The 13,622-nt window shown below is 35.6% G+C and overlaps 1 protein-coding gene across 1 annotated transcript in view; it reads right to left on the reverse strand.

The window, feature by feature from the left end:
* Nucleotides 1–543: 543 nt before the first annotated feature.
* The window catches only part of DNAAF6 (dynein axonemal assembly factor 6), a 35,321-nt gene continuing 22,242 nt past the window's right edge, over nt 544–13,622 (reverse strand). Inside the window, exons 6-7 of the mRNA XM_081042886.1 lie at nt 6,177–6,262; nt 544–715 (exon numbers count right to left, since the gene is read on the reverse strand). Coding sequence (XP_080899012.1) covers nt 586–715; nt 6,177–6,262 — 216 coding nt within the window. The 3' untranslated portion in view covers nt 544–585. The remainder of the gene's footprint in view (nt 716–6,176; nt 6,263–13,622) is intronic.

Below are 13,622 nucleotides of genomic sequence, written 5' to 3' on the forward strand. Positions count from 1 at the left end.
ATCCAAATAATACTGTGTGCGCAAGAGTATTTTTTGATTCAAGTAAAACATGTGGTTAGTACGGAGCATCAAACTATTTAGAATCCTTTGTTATTTGTATATTGCACAACAATAGTGAGAGCCTAAACAGAGAACACTAAATCATTTCATCAGACCAATGCAAAGACAATCAAATACTATTTTCTGGTGATAATAGCAACCAATTGCTGCTACGCAACTGATTGTATGATAGTATAATTAATCGGCTTAAGTTCTTAAGACTACTGAAATAAGTGGACCAACCATTTTATGGTCATATTTCAGTTATTTAAATGACCATGTAGTAATCTAACGGGTTAACCTGTAAATTCAATCCCACTATCATTATAAAAATGGAATAGCTTATTATTATGAGAAAACAATATTTCCTCTCAGAGTAACAGAAATGACTGTAAATGATCAGAATATCAGTAGAATTGAATTTATGCCCTTTCTGAAGTATGCCAGAATAATTAAAAAAGATAGAAAACATTAACCATTTTTGTTCAAATTTTTTAATTTTTTGTCAGGGCTGTTTTGCCACTTTTCCTCTTTACTCATGCAGTTTCAGAAGAAATTAACAAAATCGAACTCTCTTTTCAGAGTTGCGGTGACTTCAAGAGTCTCCGTCTCCAAGATATACACAGCTTTGGCACTGTCACATTCCACAGGATGGGGGAAGTTCAGCAATAGCTTCCTAAAAACAAAACACAACAAAAATGATATAAATACATAGAAGCAGCTTCCTAAAGTGATATCAAGAAGATACCACTTTTAATAAGGTAATGGAAAGCAATATATACCATCAGAATATTAGGAACCAAAAAACAGTATTTAGACAGTATAACTACTGGATCAAAAGTATGCCTAAATAACGCACATAGTATACCAGTTGTTTGGCCTTAAAAATCCAAGCAGTGGTTTTGACCCCTCCCCCCCATTTTTCTAAATTGACCTCATTTTGCATTATATCAACAGAGCTTCAGGCTATGTTTATCGGCATAGACATAGAACCATTGCAACTTTAAGTTGGTTGCATAGATCTGTTGCCAGTCATACTTATGTGTAGATGGAATGTGACTGTCTGATACATATCTGAAAATTGGAATGGTTTTATAAGAATTCCACTAACACAACTTTCGGCTGAGTCTCTACTGCACATGTAGTTACTGAAACTCAGGCCTGGAATGATTTCAATATCAGATCAATGAGAATGCTTCTCTGTGCTTGGCTTCGGGTTCTTTCTACTATACATTGAGATAAATTCCCGGTGAGAGATTGCTGGGTTTATTTTGCAGTTGATGGCCCAGTTGCTGGAGAGCTGCATGCTTTATATACATGGCTGGAATGTGACATCCATAATTCTGTCATAGTATTATGAATCTGAATTATGCATGGTGTTGGCACATGCTGGTATCTGAAGAAAATTAAATTCGTGAAACACTTGTTACCTCACATTCTAAATACAGGGCTTGAGTATCTCTATAAAAAGTGGACAGAAAAGATCTTTTAGAAGGTGTAAGATCCAAATCAGTAAAAGAATCTGGTAATTTTGAGGGGTACTTATTGAATACTTGTATAAAGAACTAGTATTTGAAAACAAAACCCTTGAAAATCAATTGCCTCTTTACTCATTTGCAAAGACCTAAGTTCAGGACACTGGACTCAATAAAAGTATTGGTCACACATCTATGGAACCCGAAGAAGAAATTTTCTGTGATTCTTCTTCCATTCTAGATATTTGGGGTAGGATAAAGAGCTCCCTCCACCTTAAGTAATGAAATTATGAAGTATTTTAATGTTGCCTGTAATATCTGACATCTCAAAAAAAGAGTTGGTGCAGAAATGTTTAGAGTGCATCGTTTTAAAGTTGTTAACAATATAGGTCGTGCTACAGTTAGATTTGCTTTATCCCTTATTCTACAAATGGTGACATATTCATTTTAAAAAGAAAGCAAAGCTCTGTGGTGGTAGCTTCACTGCACTGCAAGACAGCTATAAATCAGCTGAAGAAGGAGTTCCAATGATAATGTGCACTTCTCTGCCCAGAGAGAAATAAATTCAAAGGAGACAGTTAGTGGTCATTGGGATGATCCATCTGTCCCTGCATTTCTGTCTAGTCTTTAGTAGTAAGGCTTCACATGCTAAAATTTTGATCAAAACAAACTGCAACTTATTTAGGCTCTTAGGAGAAGGAAAGTATTTTTGTCTCATCCATTTTACTGTCTGACATCTGAAGTGACATCTATATTTAAACAAAAAAAATTCCACAATGCTTAACCGTGTACAATTCACTGAAGGACAGGGCTGTATCTTACCTTGGTGTTACGCCCCCACCACCCCAAGTATTGGCAGAAGACTTTATAAATGTTTGCTGAGTGAATAAGTAGATGTATGAAAGCAAATCAGACACCACGAAAGGATATTGAAACAACTTCTATAGATTCATACTATAAAATATGAACAAACTTTTAAAACCAAATACCTCTTCTTTTACATTTTTGTGGGTTTTCATTTACATCTTTCTTTCTTTTTTAATTAAAGTTTATTGGGGTGACACTTGTTAGTAAAGTTACATAGATTTCAGGTGTACAATTATGTAATACATCATCTATATCTCACATTGTGCGTTCACCACCCAGAGTCAGTTCTCTTTCCATCACCATATATTGGATCCCCTTTACCCTCATCTACCACCTCCCTGCCCCCTTACCCTGTGGTAACCACTAAACTATTGTCTTTGTCGATCAGTTTTTGTTTGTTCGTTTGTCTTGTTCTTTTGTTGTTTTCAGTTTTATATACCACATATCAGTGAAATCATATGGTTCTCGACTTTTTCTGTCTGACTTATTTTGCTCAGCATAATAATCTCGAGATCCATCCATATTGTCGCAAATGATACTATTTCATGTTTTCTTATGGCAGAACAGTATTCCATTGTGTATATATACCACAACTTCTTTATCCGTTCATCTATCGAAGGATACTTTAGTTGTTTCCATGTCTTGGCCACCGTAAATAAAGCTGCAGTGAACATTGGAGCACATGTCTTTACGGATAAATGTTTTCAGATTTTTTGTGTAGATACCCAGGAGAGGTATTGCTAGGTCATATGGTAATTTTATTCTTAATTTTTTAAGGGACCTCCACACTGCCTTCCATAGCGGCTGCACCAATCTACATTCCCTCCAACAGTGTATGAGGGTTTCTTTTTCTCCACAGCCTCTCCAACACTTGTTACTATTTGCCTTGATGATGATAGCCATTCTGACTGGGGTGAGGTGATATCTCATTGTGTTTTTTATTTGCATTTCTCTGATGATTCATATGTATATTGGCCATTTGTATGTCTTCCTTGGACAAATGTCTATTCAGGTCCTCTGCCCATTTCTCTTCCTTTACATTGATAATACATTTGCTTTTTAAGAAGCTACAGTTTAGGCATTATCAAATGTTTATCCAGTGCCAACTTTCATTAGAAATGAGAAACAAAAACTCATAGACACAGACAATAATTTAGTGGTTACCAGAGGGTAAGGGGGTGGGAGGTGGGTGATGAGGGGAAGGGGGTCAAATATATGGTGATGGAAGGAGAACTGACTCTGGGTGGTGAACAGACAATGGGATTTATAGATGATGTAATACAGAATTGTACACCTGAAATCTATGTAAATTTACTAACAATTGTCACCCCAGTAAATTTAATTAAAAAAATTATCTATACAATGAATTCTAGTGTAGAGACTTACATGTTTACAGTTATATTAGAGAATTCAAGTTGATGTCCCTTGCAAGAAATTAAATAAAGGACAACCTTATTCTGTGCATATTCAAATAATGCAGTTTTTATTTTGTGTAGTTAATAAGTGATTTGATTTACATATCCTGGTTAAAAACAGACATGGCCTGTTTAAGGTTTCCTATTGGAGACATAATAATTTTCAAAGAAAGTGCAGAAATAACTACTGAGCTGCAATTCACTATTCCATTTAGAAAACTTTATGTTAGGTATCAATGTCATTGAACATCAGTCAATTTGAAATTAATCTAAGTTAAAGGAGCACAGCAAAGGTGAGAATAATCTAAAGTAGTACTAAATCAAAATTGATTCATACTTGTCTTTAGAATGTGTTTTTATTATCACATTTAAGGAATTCATTTATGATATTCTTAGAATTCACTTTGAAAAATAATGAAAGCCCATATGAAGACAAAAGTCAGGAGATTTGTTTATTTTGATTGTACAATGCTAAATATCTGGGTATTACTAATAATTACAATGCGATTGATTATTATTTGATTGATGGTACTAGTCAATTCAGTGAAAATGAATGCACTTGCTGTCTGCCTTACAGATACATGAATAGAATGTCTTCTCTCACCTTTCTTGAAGCAAGTAAACACAGTTTTACAGGGTGTCAAAGTTAGAAACTAAATAAAGTAGATATGAGTATAAATAAACTCAAAAACAAGACACATTTCCAATAATACAATTTCAGATAATAGCATAGCTCCAAAGAATGCTCCAGTGTTTAGGAAAAGAGATTTTAAAAGAACAAAAACAAAAACAACAAAAAATCTTAATTCTATCTTGTGTCTTCTATTTTAATTAATGATTTTTTTTCTTAAGCGATTAAGTATAGTATGATTCAAATGACCTAGTGCAGCCCACATTCTGTGTGGAAAAGTGTCTCTGTGTGAGTCTTTCATTTAGTGGGCTCTGATAGATATCTGGAATGACAGCATAGCCAGAGCAGCTGCCTAAAGATTGATGGAGACAGTGAGAACTGCTAGGGGAACGGAAATTAACTCCATGGTGTGTAGCTGTGTGTGTGCTTTTAGCAAGCGCACAAATATCACAGAATATTGATTGTCCATTTAACCAACTTTCCACGCAAAATTTGGATGGAAGAATAAATGTGTGCATAATATGCAATGAAAAAATTACAATACTCCTTGAAGTGAATGGTAGGAATAGTGAATGCAATTTTTATAACGTGAGACTTTTATTTTGTGAGAATACACTTCAAAATTACTATATAAGTAATGAGGAAATATTTTATGTATATTCATCTGTAGATCATTTTTGGTTAAAAGCATGTGCTGTAGAAATCAAGGTTAAGCTATGTATGTACATTGGGTTGTTTACACAGAGAAGTCTTTCACATGAGGGATCTACATTTTTTTGAAGCCCTAAGATTAACAAAGTAGAATTGTAGGTACTGATAATGGAAGGAAGAGAATGTACCAGCAGCTGACTGCTCCCCACACCCAGTTTGAAATGTTGATGAGTTACAGAGAAAGAACCACTGCAATCATCCAAAGTGTGTTCACTGCTATACATCCAGATGAAATGTGAACAAAGCAGTGAGATATTTAGATATTTTATCTAGTACACACCGGGTTCCATGGATTTCTGCTTTACAGCATTAGTTTTGAGAGAGAGGACTAATTTATCCAGGTTTCAGGACAAATATTTTATATCAATTTTACTGTATGTACTGTGTTTGGGGGACATGATTTGAATCTGTGTAATAACAAGATAATTTTCAGAATATCAAAATGTTTAATTGAATCATTCCATTATCATCTATATTATTTTAAAATGTATTCACACAACTTGAGGATCTAGTAATAAATTAGCTGCTAGAATTTTGTTTTAAGTAATTGATGACAAGACTTTTTGTTGGTTTTTAGATGAATATAATCAAACTTAACCTTGGAGCCTCCCACCATACCCAAAAAGTTTAAAGACATTGCTTCTCTTATGCCATCACTGTACAAAACAAACAAACAAACAAACAAACAAACAAACAAACAGAACAAAAAAAACACATGCAAGATTCACAACTTAAGGGATTTTTACTTCTAGCTATTTTTCCTGGCAGATAAGCCAACTGCATCTGAATGTCAAAGACTGTGTTTTGGTGGTATCGACCTAGTCCAAATGTACTGATGCACAGTAGAAAAACTATCTAGGTATTCCCAAATATATTTATGTTTATATCATGTAGATCAAAGATCTGAATGACTGACTTTTTCACTTTTCTTCAAACTGTAAGGGTGATGCAAAATAACTATGTACATTTTTTTAAAGAATATTGACTAAACATTCATTAATATTATAACACATTATTCTAGTTCTAAGTTTTACTCACTTATTAGGAGTACGAAGGTCAAGGATCATTTCCTGGATATCAACTTTAATTTCAGAAGGGTTCGTATTTGGCAGTTTGATTTTAACCTGAAAGAGAAAATGAGAAAATACTGTTGTCTTGAAGAACAGTTAATTTGAAGAGCGTGAGTAAATATGGGGAAATGAGAACTAATATTTATTAAGTGCTAACTATGTGCCAAGCTATTCCCTTTCCTCATAACAATCTTGAGAAGCAGGGATTATTATCCCCATTTTACAGATGAAGAAACTTAGATACAGTGAAGTTTAGTGAGTGGCCCAAGGTCTATCTGAGTAAGCTATATGTAATTTGACTAGGTCTATTTGATTCCAAAGCTATATAGAAACAGTTTGCTTACTTGCTTGTAACCTTCATTGCCTGAAGGTGCATACCAGCACACCTGCTAGAGTTGGGGACCTTCAACTGCCTTTATATCAGTGGGCCCCTGTGTATAAAAAATAGTTAGTTCTCATGTTGGGTGTGGGTTGATGATGCCATCTTGTACTCCTGGTATAAACCCCCATACCACATTTCCTAGAGAAGTGTAGGAGTCCAGAAAAGTTTATAACATAACAAAAGAGAAATAAAAATATGACCCCTACACATAAAATGGGACTATTTATTGGTTTGGTAAGATTTCGCTTAAAAATGTTTCATCTAAATTACGATGTGACCCAGTAATTCCACTCCTGGGTATATACCCAAGAGCATTAAAAGCAGGTATTCAAACAAAAATATGTACATAATGTTTTTGTTCACAGCAGCAGTATTCACAATAGCCCAAAGGTACGAACAACCTAAAGTGTATCAATTGATGAATATGGATAACCCAAATGTGAAATATCCATACAATGGAATATTATTCAGCCATGAAAAAGAATGAAGTGCTATTACATGGATGGACCTTGAAAACATTAAGCTAAGTGAAAGTAGCCAGGCACTAAAAGCTATATGTTATAGGATTCTATTTATATGAAATATTCAGAATAGGCAAATACATAGAGATTAAAAACAGATTGGTGGTTGCCAGAGGCTGGGGAGGGAATAAAGATGAATGACTATTTAATGGATATGAATTTCCTTTTGGGTTGATGAAAATGTTCTGGAATTATATATTGGTGATGGTTGCACAACATTGTGAATATACTAAATGTCACCAATGGTGATTTTTATATTATGTGTATTTTATCACAATACAAAGACTTATCTCCCATTTTAATTATCTTTCTGACAGAAGTCTATCTATCTATCTATCTATCTATCTATTTGAGATGATATGGCACATCGTTTCCAAAAACAAAGAAAAAACAACCAAAGTTTGTAAATTATAAAGCTTTATCTAAAATAAGCTAAAAGACTTGAAATATTGGACATCTGGTGATTTCAGAGCTGGACTGACAGGGATAAAAGCCGTAGATTATGAGTGAAATACATATCAAATAAGTAATGGGAAAAATGGAATTCCTTATAAAGAGCTTAAAGTAGGCAACAGTACTTTTGCAATTTAAAGTATGTGGACCACCACATACTTTATAGCTTATTTTATTATAGCTTATTTTATTATATCTGTATATAAAAACTATTTGTAAATAGAGCTATAGAGGTCCTGCTATCTAAATATATTAAATGGTTAATATTTTCATTAAACAAAGAATTACCTCCTAATTCATATTTTGAAAATTCAAATCTTTATAATTAAAGATGCTTTAAAGGAGATAAATGGAACATTTCTCAAAGAGGTAGTTATAGGTGCTCTGGCTCAAAGTAAATGAGCATTTTATTAGACAAAGAAAGACCAATTTTTCTGTAATAACATTGAAATCTGACAGTCGAGTTGAGATGTTCTTTAGTTGCAGGATGACTCATGTCACCTGGACCAGAGGATACAAATATTTCTTTCTTTAGTGTAAAATGTTTAGATCTTTCAAGGGAAAATATTATTTCCCCAGGGTTTGAGATGACATTTGAGGGAGGAAAAAAATTACGAGTTCTGTGAAATTTAGATACAACTTTTGGGTAGAACTTCAAAGTGATTCTTGAAATCATTTGCAACTCTAGTGAAGGGTAATTCAGAAACAACAATTTTTCCTCTTGAGGAAATTAAAATTGTGTACTAAAATGTCACAATTTCAGAAGAGGGATAAGAGAAAGAACAAATTAAGTGAAATGATACACATTAATATCTTACAAGATAGAAGATTCATTGAGGAATCTTAAAAGAAAAACTCCTCCTGAAACATGAATCAGACTTCTTTAGAGATACTTTTAATGAACACCTGGAGAATGGACATGATTATTTATTGACTTCTAACTGATTGTACCCAAGACTTAATTTGTCCAATATTAATAAATACAGTACGTCACTGACCAAGCAGTTAAAGGGATTGATATGCCTTTCTTTAGATAGGCAATAAATTGAAATTACTTTAAAAGACTACACTGTTTTAATAGGCAAAAAAGAAAAACTGCTAAAAATTTCATTGGAAAACTTGCAACCTTTTGGGAGCTCAACCTTTGGAGTCAAACTTGGGATGGAATTCTGGTTCTGTCACTTTAAGTTATTTACTGTTTATTAGTTATCTATTGTTACATAACCAAAACTAATCACACCCTCCAATTTATGACTCAAAATAACAATAAACATTTATTGTCTCACACATTTTCCATGAGTTAGGAATTTGGGAATGGCTTTGCTAGGTAGTTCTGACTTAGGGTCTATCATGAGATTGTAGTCAAGATATTGGCTGGGGCCACAGACATTTGAAGGCTTTATTGGGGTTAGATGTTCTGCATCCAAGATGGCTTGCTCACATGGATGTTTGCAGGAGTCCTCAGTTCTTCACAACATGGACTTCTCCATAGGTCTTAAGGGCTGCTTGAGTATCCTTGTGACACAACAACTGTCTTCTCCCCAGAGTAAATGATCCAAAAGAGCAAGGCAGAAGCGATGCCATTTTTTAACGTAGCCTCAGAAATTATATTATTTTATTTCTGTAATATCTCACTGGTTATACAGGTCAGCCCTATCCAACGTGAGAGGGGACTGCACAAAAGGGAAGAATATCAGGAGGTGAGAACCTTTGGGAGATATCTTGTAGGCTGGTTACCACACTATCCACCACCAACTTTAGTTCAAACCTCTGCCTTCTTGCCTGGTGAATAAAAAGTAACAGAAAAAAGTTCACTAATTTAAGGTTTGTGAGATCCTTTCTTCCCAATTTCAGCTTGTCTTCAGGTAAGTAGTCAAAACTACTCAGTCACTCTCTAGGAATTAACTTTGGGACTTTCCTGAAGATAGGTAAAAAGGTAGGTCAAATTGCTTACAAGTTATTTTCATCGTCCTTCATTTATTCTCCGTGTGTTGTAACAGAGCTGGCTTAATACACTAAGCCTTTGGGGGGAGGGTCATTGGTGTGGAATTATCATTTTGAGTTTTAAATTTCCTCTTTCTTACCTTGTTCTTATGATAGAATTATATGACAAGATGGTTCTTGAAGAGATCATATTCCTATAATCTCTAAGTTATTAACAAAGGCTCCCTAGTTCCTCAGATAAATGTCTATGATCATATTATAAGGTGTTTGAAAATTGAAATGTGAAGGCCAAATAGCAAGTATTCCAAAGAGGTCATACATTCTAGGTTTCCTCATGAACTGTCATTCCTGAGTACCAGGACAGAAGAATAACTGAAACTATCTTATATGAAACTTGACCGATCTCTACTAATTGAAATTCCAGTGAAACTTAAGATGTACAGAAGTGTTTGGCCTGACACTTGGAAGTTGTTCTTATTTAATTTATGGATTCTAGATAGCTCACCCCCAAACACTCACAGCCTCACCACCACTGTCTTGAGACCACCAGAATTTAATTCATTATGTTTTTATCTTTACTTGTCAATAAAAACAAGAAACCGCAGATTCTCATGTCCGTCCCTATCACCTAATCATCTGGATCTTATCTCCTATTTTGTTTACATTTCCTACCCCTTCCACTAGGTCGTCTGGAACAGATAGTACATCCCTTGAATATTCTCTTCAACTTCTTTTCTTTCCCCAAATTTATTGGGGTGACAATTGTTAGTGAAATTACATAGATTTTAGGTGTACAATTCTGTATTACATCATCCATAAATCCCATTGTGTGTGCACCACCCAGAGTCAGTTCTCCTTCCATCACCGTATATTTGATCCCCCTTACCCTCTTAATCTAACTGAAATCTAGATCTCCCTTAGTGACACTGCTTCCCTTATAGTCTTCTCAGTTGGTGCCTGTTTTTTTTTCTCCCATCCCCCTTATATCACAGGGCCTGCCTCTTCCCTCCAGCTTTTAAAAATAAATCTCATGCCTTCACACTATACCACCAATTAACCTCCTCGCTGCACTTATCTACCAATTCCTGGGTCTTACCCCCACCCTAATTTCTCTAATAGTTCTTTGTTCTCCATTGATATTTCTAACATTAACTTCTTCTGTCTTAAATCTTGGTGATTTAAATATCCACTTAGACGACTTTTCCAACGTCCTAGCCTTACTTCCTCATCTCCTTCAAGTATTTGCACAAATATTGCCTTCTCAGTGAGACCTTCCCTGACCACACTATTTAAAATTACAGCCACTAACAACCCTAGTACTCCCTATCACTTCCCTTTGCTCTTTTCCTCTTCATAGCATTTACCAACTTCCAATGTACAACAAAGTTTACACATTTATTTTGTTCATTTCTCTCTCACACTAGAAGGTATGCCCCAGTGAGGGTAGTAATAGTTGTTTTTTGCTTACTGCAGTATCTTCAGTGCTTAGAACAGTACTTGGCACATCATAGACATTCTATAAATATTTGTGGAATAAATGAATACATGAATGAATGTAAGGGTGGTTCAATATTAAGAAATTTAATATAATTTACCAATAATCAAAACTAAAAAATCATATTGATCTCCACAAATATTAAGAGGGCATTTGTTCAAATTCATCATCATTCTTGCTTATAACTCTTAATAAAATCAGAATAAATAGTTTCTTAACACATAGCCCAAAATTCAGTACCAGATTGAATGAGGAAACACTAGAAACATTCTAATTAAAGTGAGAAGTACAGGGGCCGGCCCGGTGGCTCAGGCAGTTGGAGCTCCATGCTCCTAACTCCGAAGGCTGCCGGTTCGATTCCCACATGGGCCAGTGGGCCAGTGGGCTCTCAACCACAAGGTTGCCGGTTCAACTGCTTGAGTTCCGCAAGGGATGGTGGGCTGCGCCCCCTGCAAATAGCAACTGGCAACTGGACCTGGAGCTGAGCTGCAGCCTCCACAACTAAGATTGAAAGGACAACAACTTGACTTGGAAAAAAGTCCTGGAAGTACACACTGTTCCCCAATAAAGTCCTGTTCCCCTTCCCCAATAGAAATTTTTAAAAAGTGAGAAGTACAAAATAATGACCAACATTTGCCACTATTATGTAATGTAATTCTGGAGGTACTGATGCAATTAAACAGGAAAGAAAAAGGAGGCAGAATTATCATTATCTGAGGGAGGAAGGAGCATTCCAAGTAGAATGAACAGCAAGGAATCAGGAAATAACTTTACATATTGAAGGATCAGAAAGAAAGCCAGGGTAGCTAGAACATAATGAACAAGGAAGAAAATGTGGCATCAGATGAAACTGAATAAGTAGGTAGGGGTCACATCATATAAGGCTTCATAGGTCAAGATAAGGAGTTTGGATTTTGTTTTACGTGCAATAGGAAGCCGTTGTGGGCTCTGAGCAAAGAAGTGACCTGATCTGATTTACTTTTTGAAAGAATTGCTCTAAACATTGTGGAAAGGTTGCAAGGAAACAAGAGTAGAAGGATGGAGATGAGTCAGGAGGGAATCATAATGGTCCGGTGATGGATTAAGGTGGTTTGGAACATGAGGGTAGTTGTGATGGTAATGAAAATGAGATGGCTTTAGAATATATTTTGAAAGTAGAGACAATAAGACTTGCTGATGGATTGCATATAAGGTATAAAGGAAAGAGGAATGAGGGATAATTTAGGTTGTTAGCTTGTGCAATTTGTTGTTGTATTTCCTGAAATGAGGAAGATGTACGCGTATGAGAAAGAGGTATGGGGAAGACAATTAAGAGTTGTGTTTTGGACATTAGGTTGGAGTTGCCTATTAAACAAGTGGAAGATGTCAAGTACGCAGTTAGTTATATGAGTCTGAATCTCACGGCAGAGGTCAAGACTAAAGAGATAAATAGTATTTAAAGCCAGAGGGCTAGATGGGAAGAGAACAGAGAAAAAAGACAAATAATTTTCAGAGACCTAGAGAACTTCAGGCAGGAGAGGAAGAGCCAGTGACTTGGGACCAAAGGAGGTGAGGAATGCCCAGTGATTTTTGAAGGGAAACCAGGAGAGAGTGGGGTCATTGAAGAGAAAAAGGTGTTTCCGTAAGGAGGGAGTAATCAACAGGGTTTAATACTGCTGAGTGGTTACCCTCGTACCTTAAGTCTCTCTTTTTCTAATTTTGTGCAGGGCAACTCTTCATTTTTCTGAAGTGTCCCTCTTATTGCAGGACTTAGAGCTTCCCTGGCTCCTGAGTACTAAATGCCAATAACATCCTGTTATTGCCTTCTCAGTGAGACCCTCCCTGACCACACTATTTAAAACTGTAGCTACCACTAACCCTAGTACTCCCTATCACTTCCTTAACCAAAAATACCTTCATCCATTTCTAACAGTCTTTTTTTTATTAGTTTCAGGTGTAGAAAACAATGTAATAGTTAGACATTTACACCCCTAACAAAGTAATAACCCCCTCAAAGTAATAAAAGTATACTACCCCTCTGACATTGCTGTTACAATACCATTGACTCTGTTCCCTGTGCTGTACTCCACATCCTGTGACCATATATATATTAAATTATAGTTGACATTCATTGTTATTCAGCTTCAGCCTCAGGGATACAGTGCAGTGGTCAGGCATTTACACTGTCCCTGAAGTGGTCTCCCTAATAAGACAAGTGCCCATCTGACACTCTACAAAATCTTTACAACATTATTGATTATATTCCCCAAATTGACTTTCATATCCCCGTGGCAATCTTGTGGTCACCGATTGTGCTTTCTAATTCCCTCACCTTCCCCCTCATCCCCACTCCTCTCCCATCTAGCAACCTTCAGGTTTTTTTCTCTATATCTCTGAGAAGGTTTCTGACTAGTTTACCCATTTATTCTATTCTTTAGATTGCACATATATCCCCTCAGGCAAGGGAAGAAAGAGAAAAATAAACATAGTGGATTATATCAAACTAAAAAGTTTTTTCACAGCAAAGGAAACCATCAATAAAACAAAAAGACGTCCTACTGAATGGGAGAAGATATTTGTCAGTGATACATCTAACAGTCGTGGGGGCCCATACCATGATTACTTTTTTTACTGTTTGTT

This window comes from Rhinolophus hipposideros (assembly GCF_964194185.1).
Source record: "Rhinolophus hipposideros genome assembly, chromosome: X".
In the NCBI taxonomy this organism is placed as follows: domain Eukaryota; kingdom Metazoa; phylum Chordata; class Mammalia; order Chiroptera; family Rhinolophidae; genus Rhinolophus; species Rhinolophus hipposideros.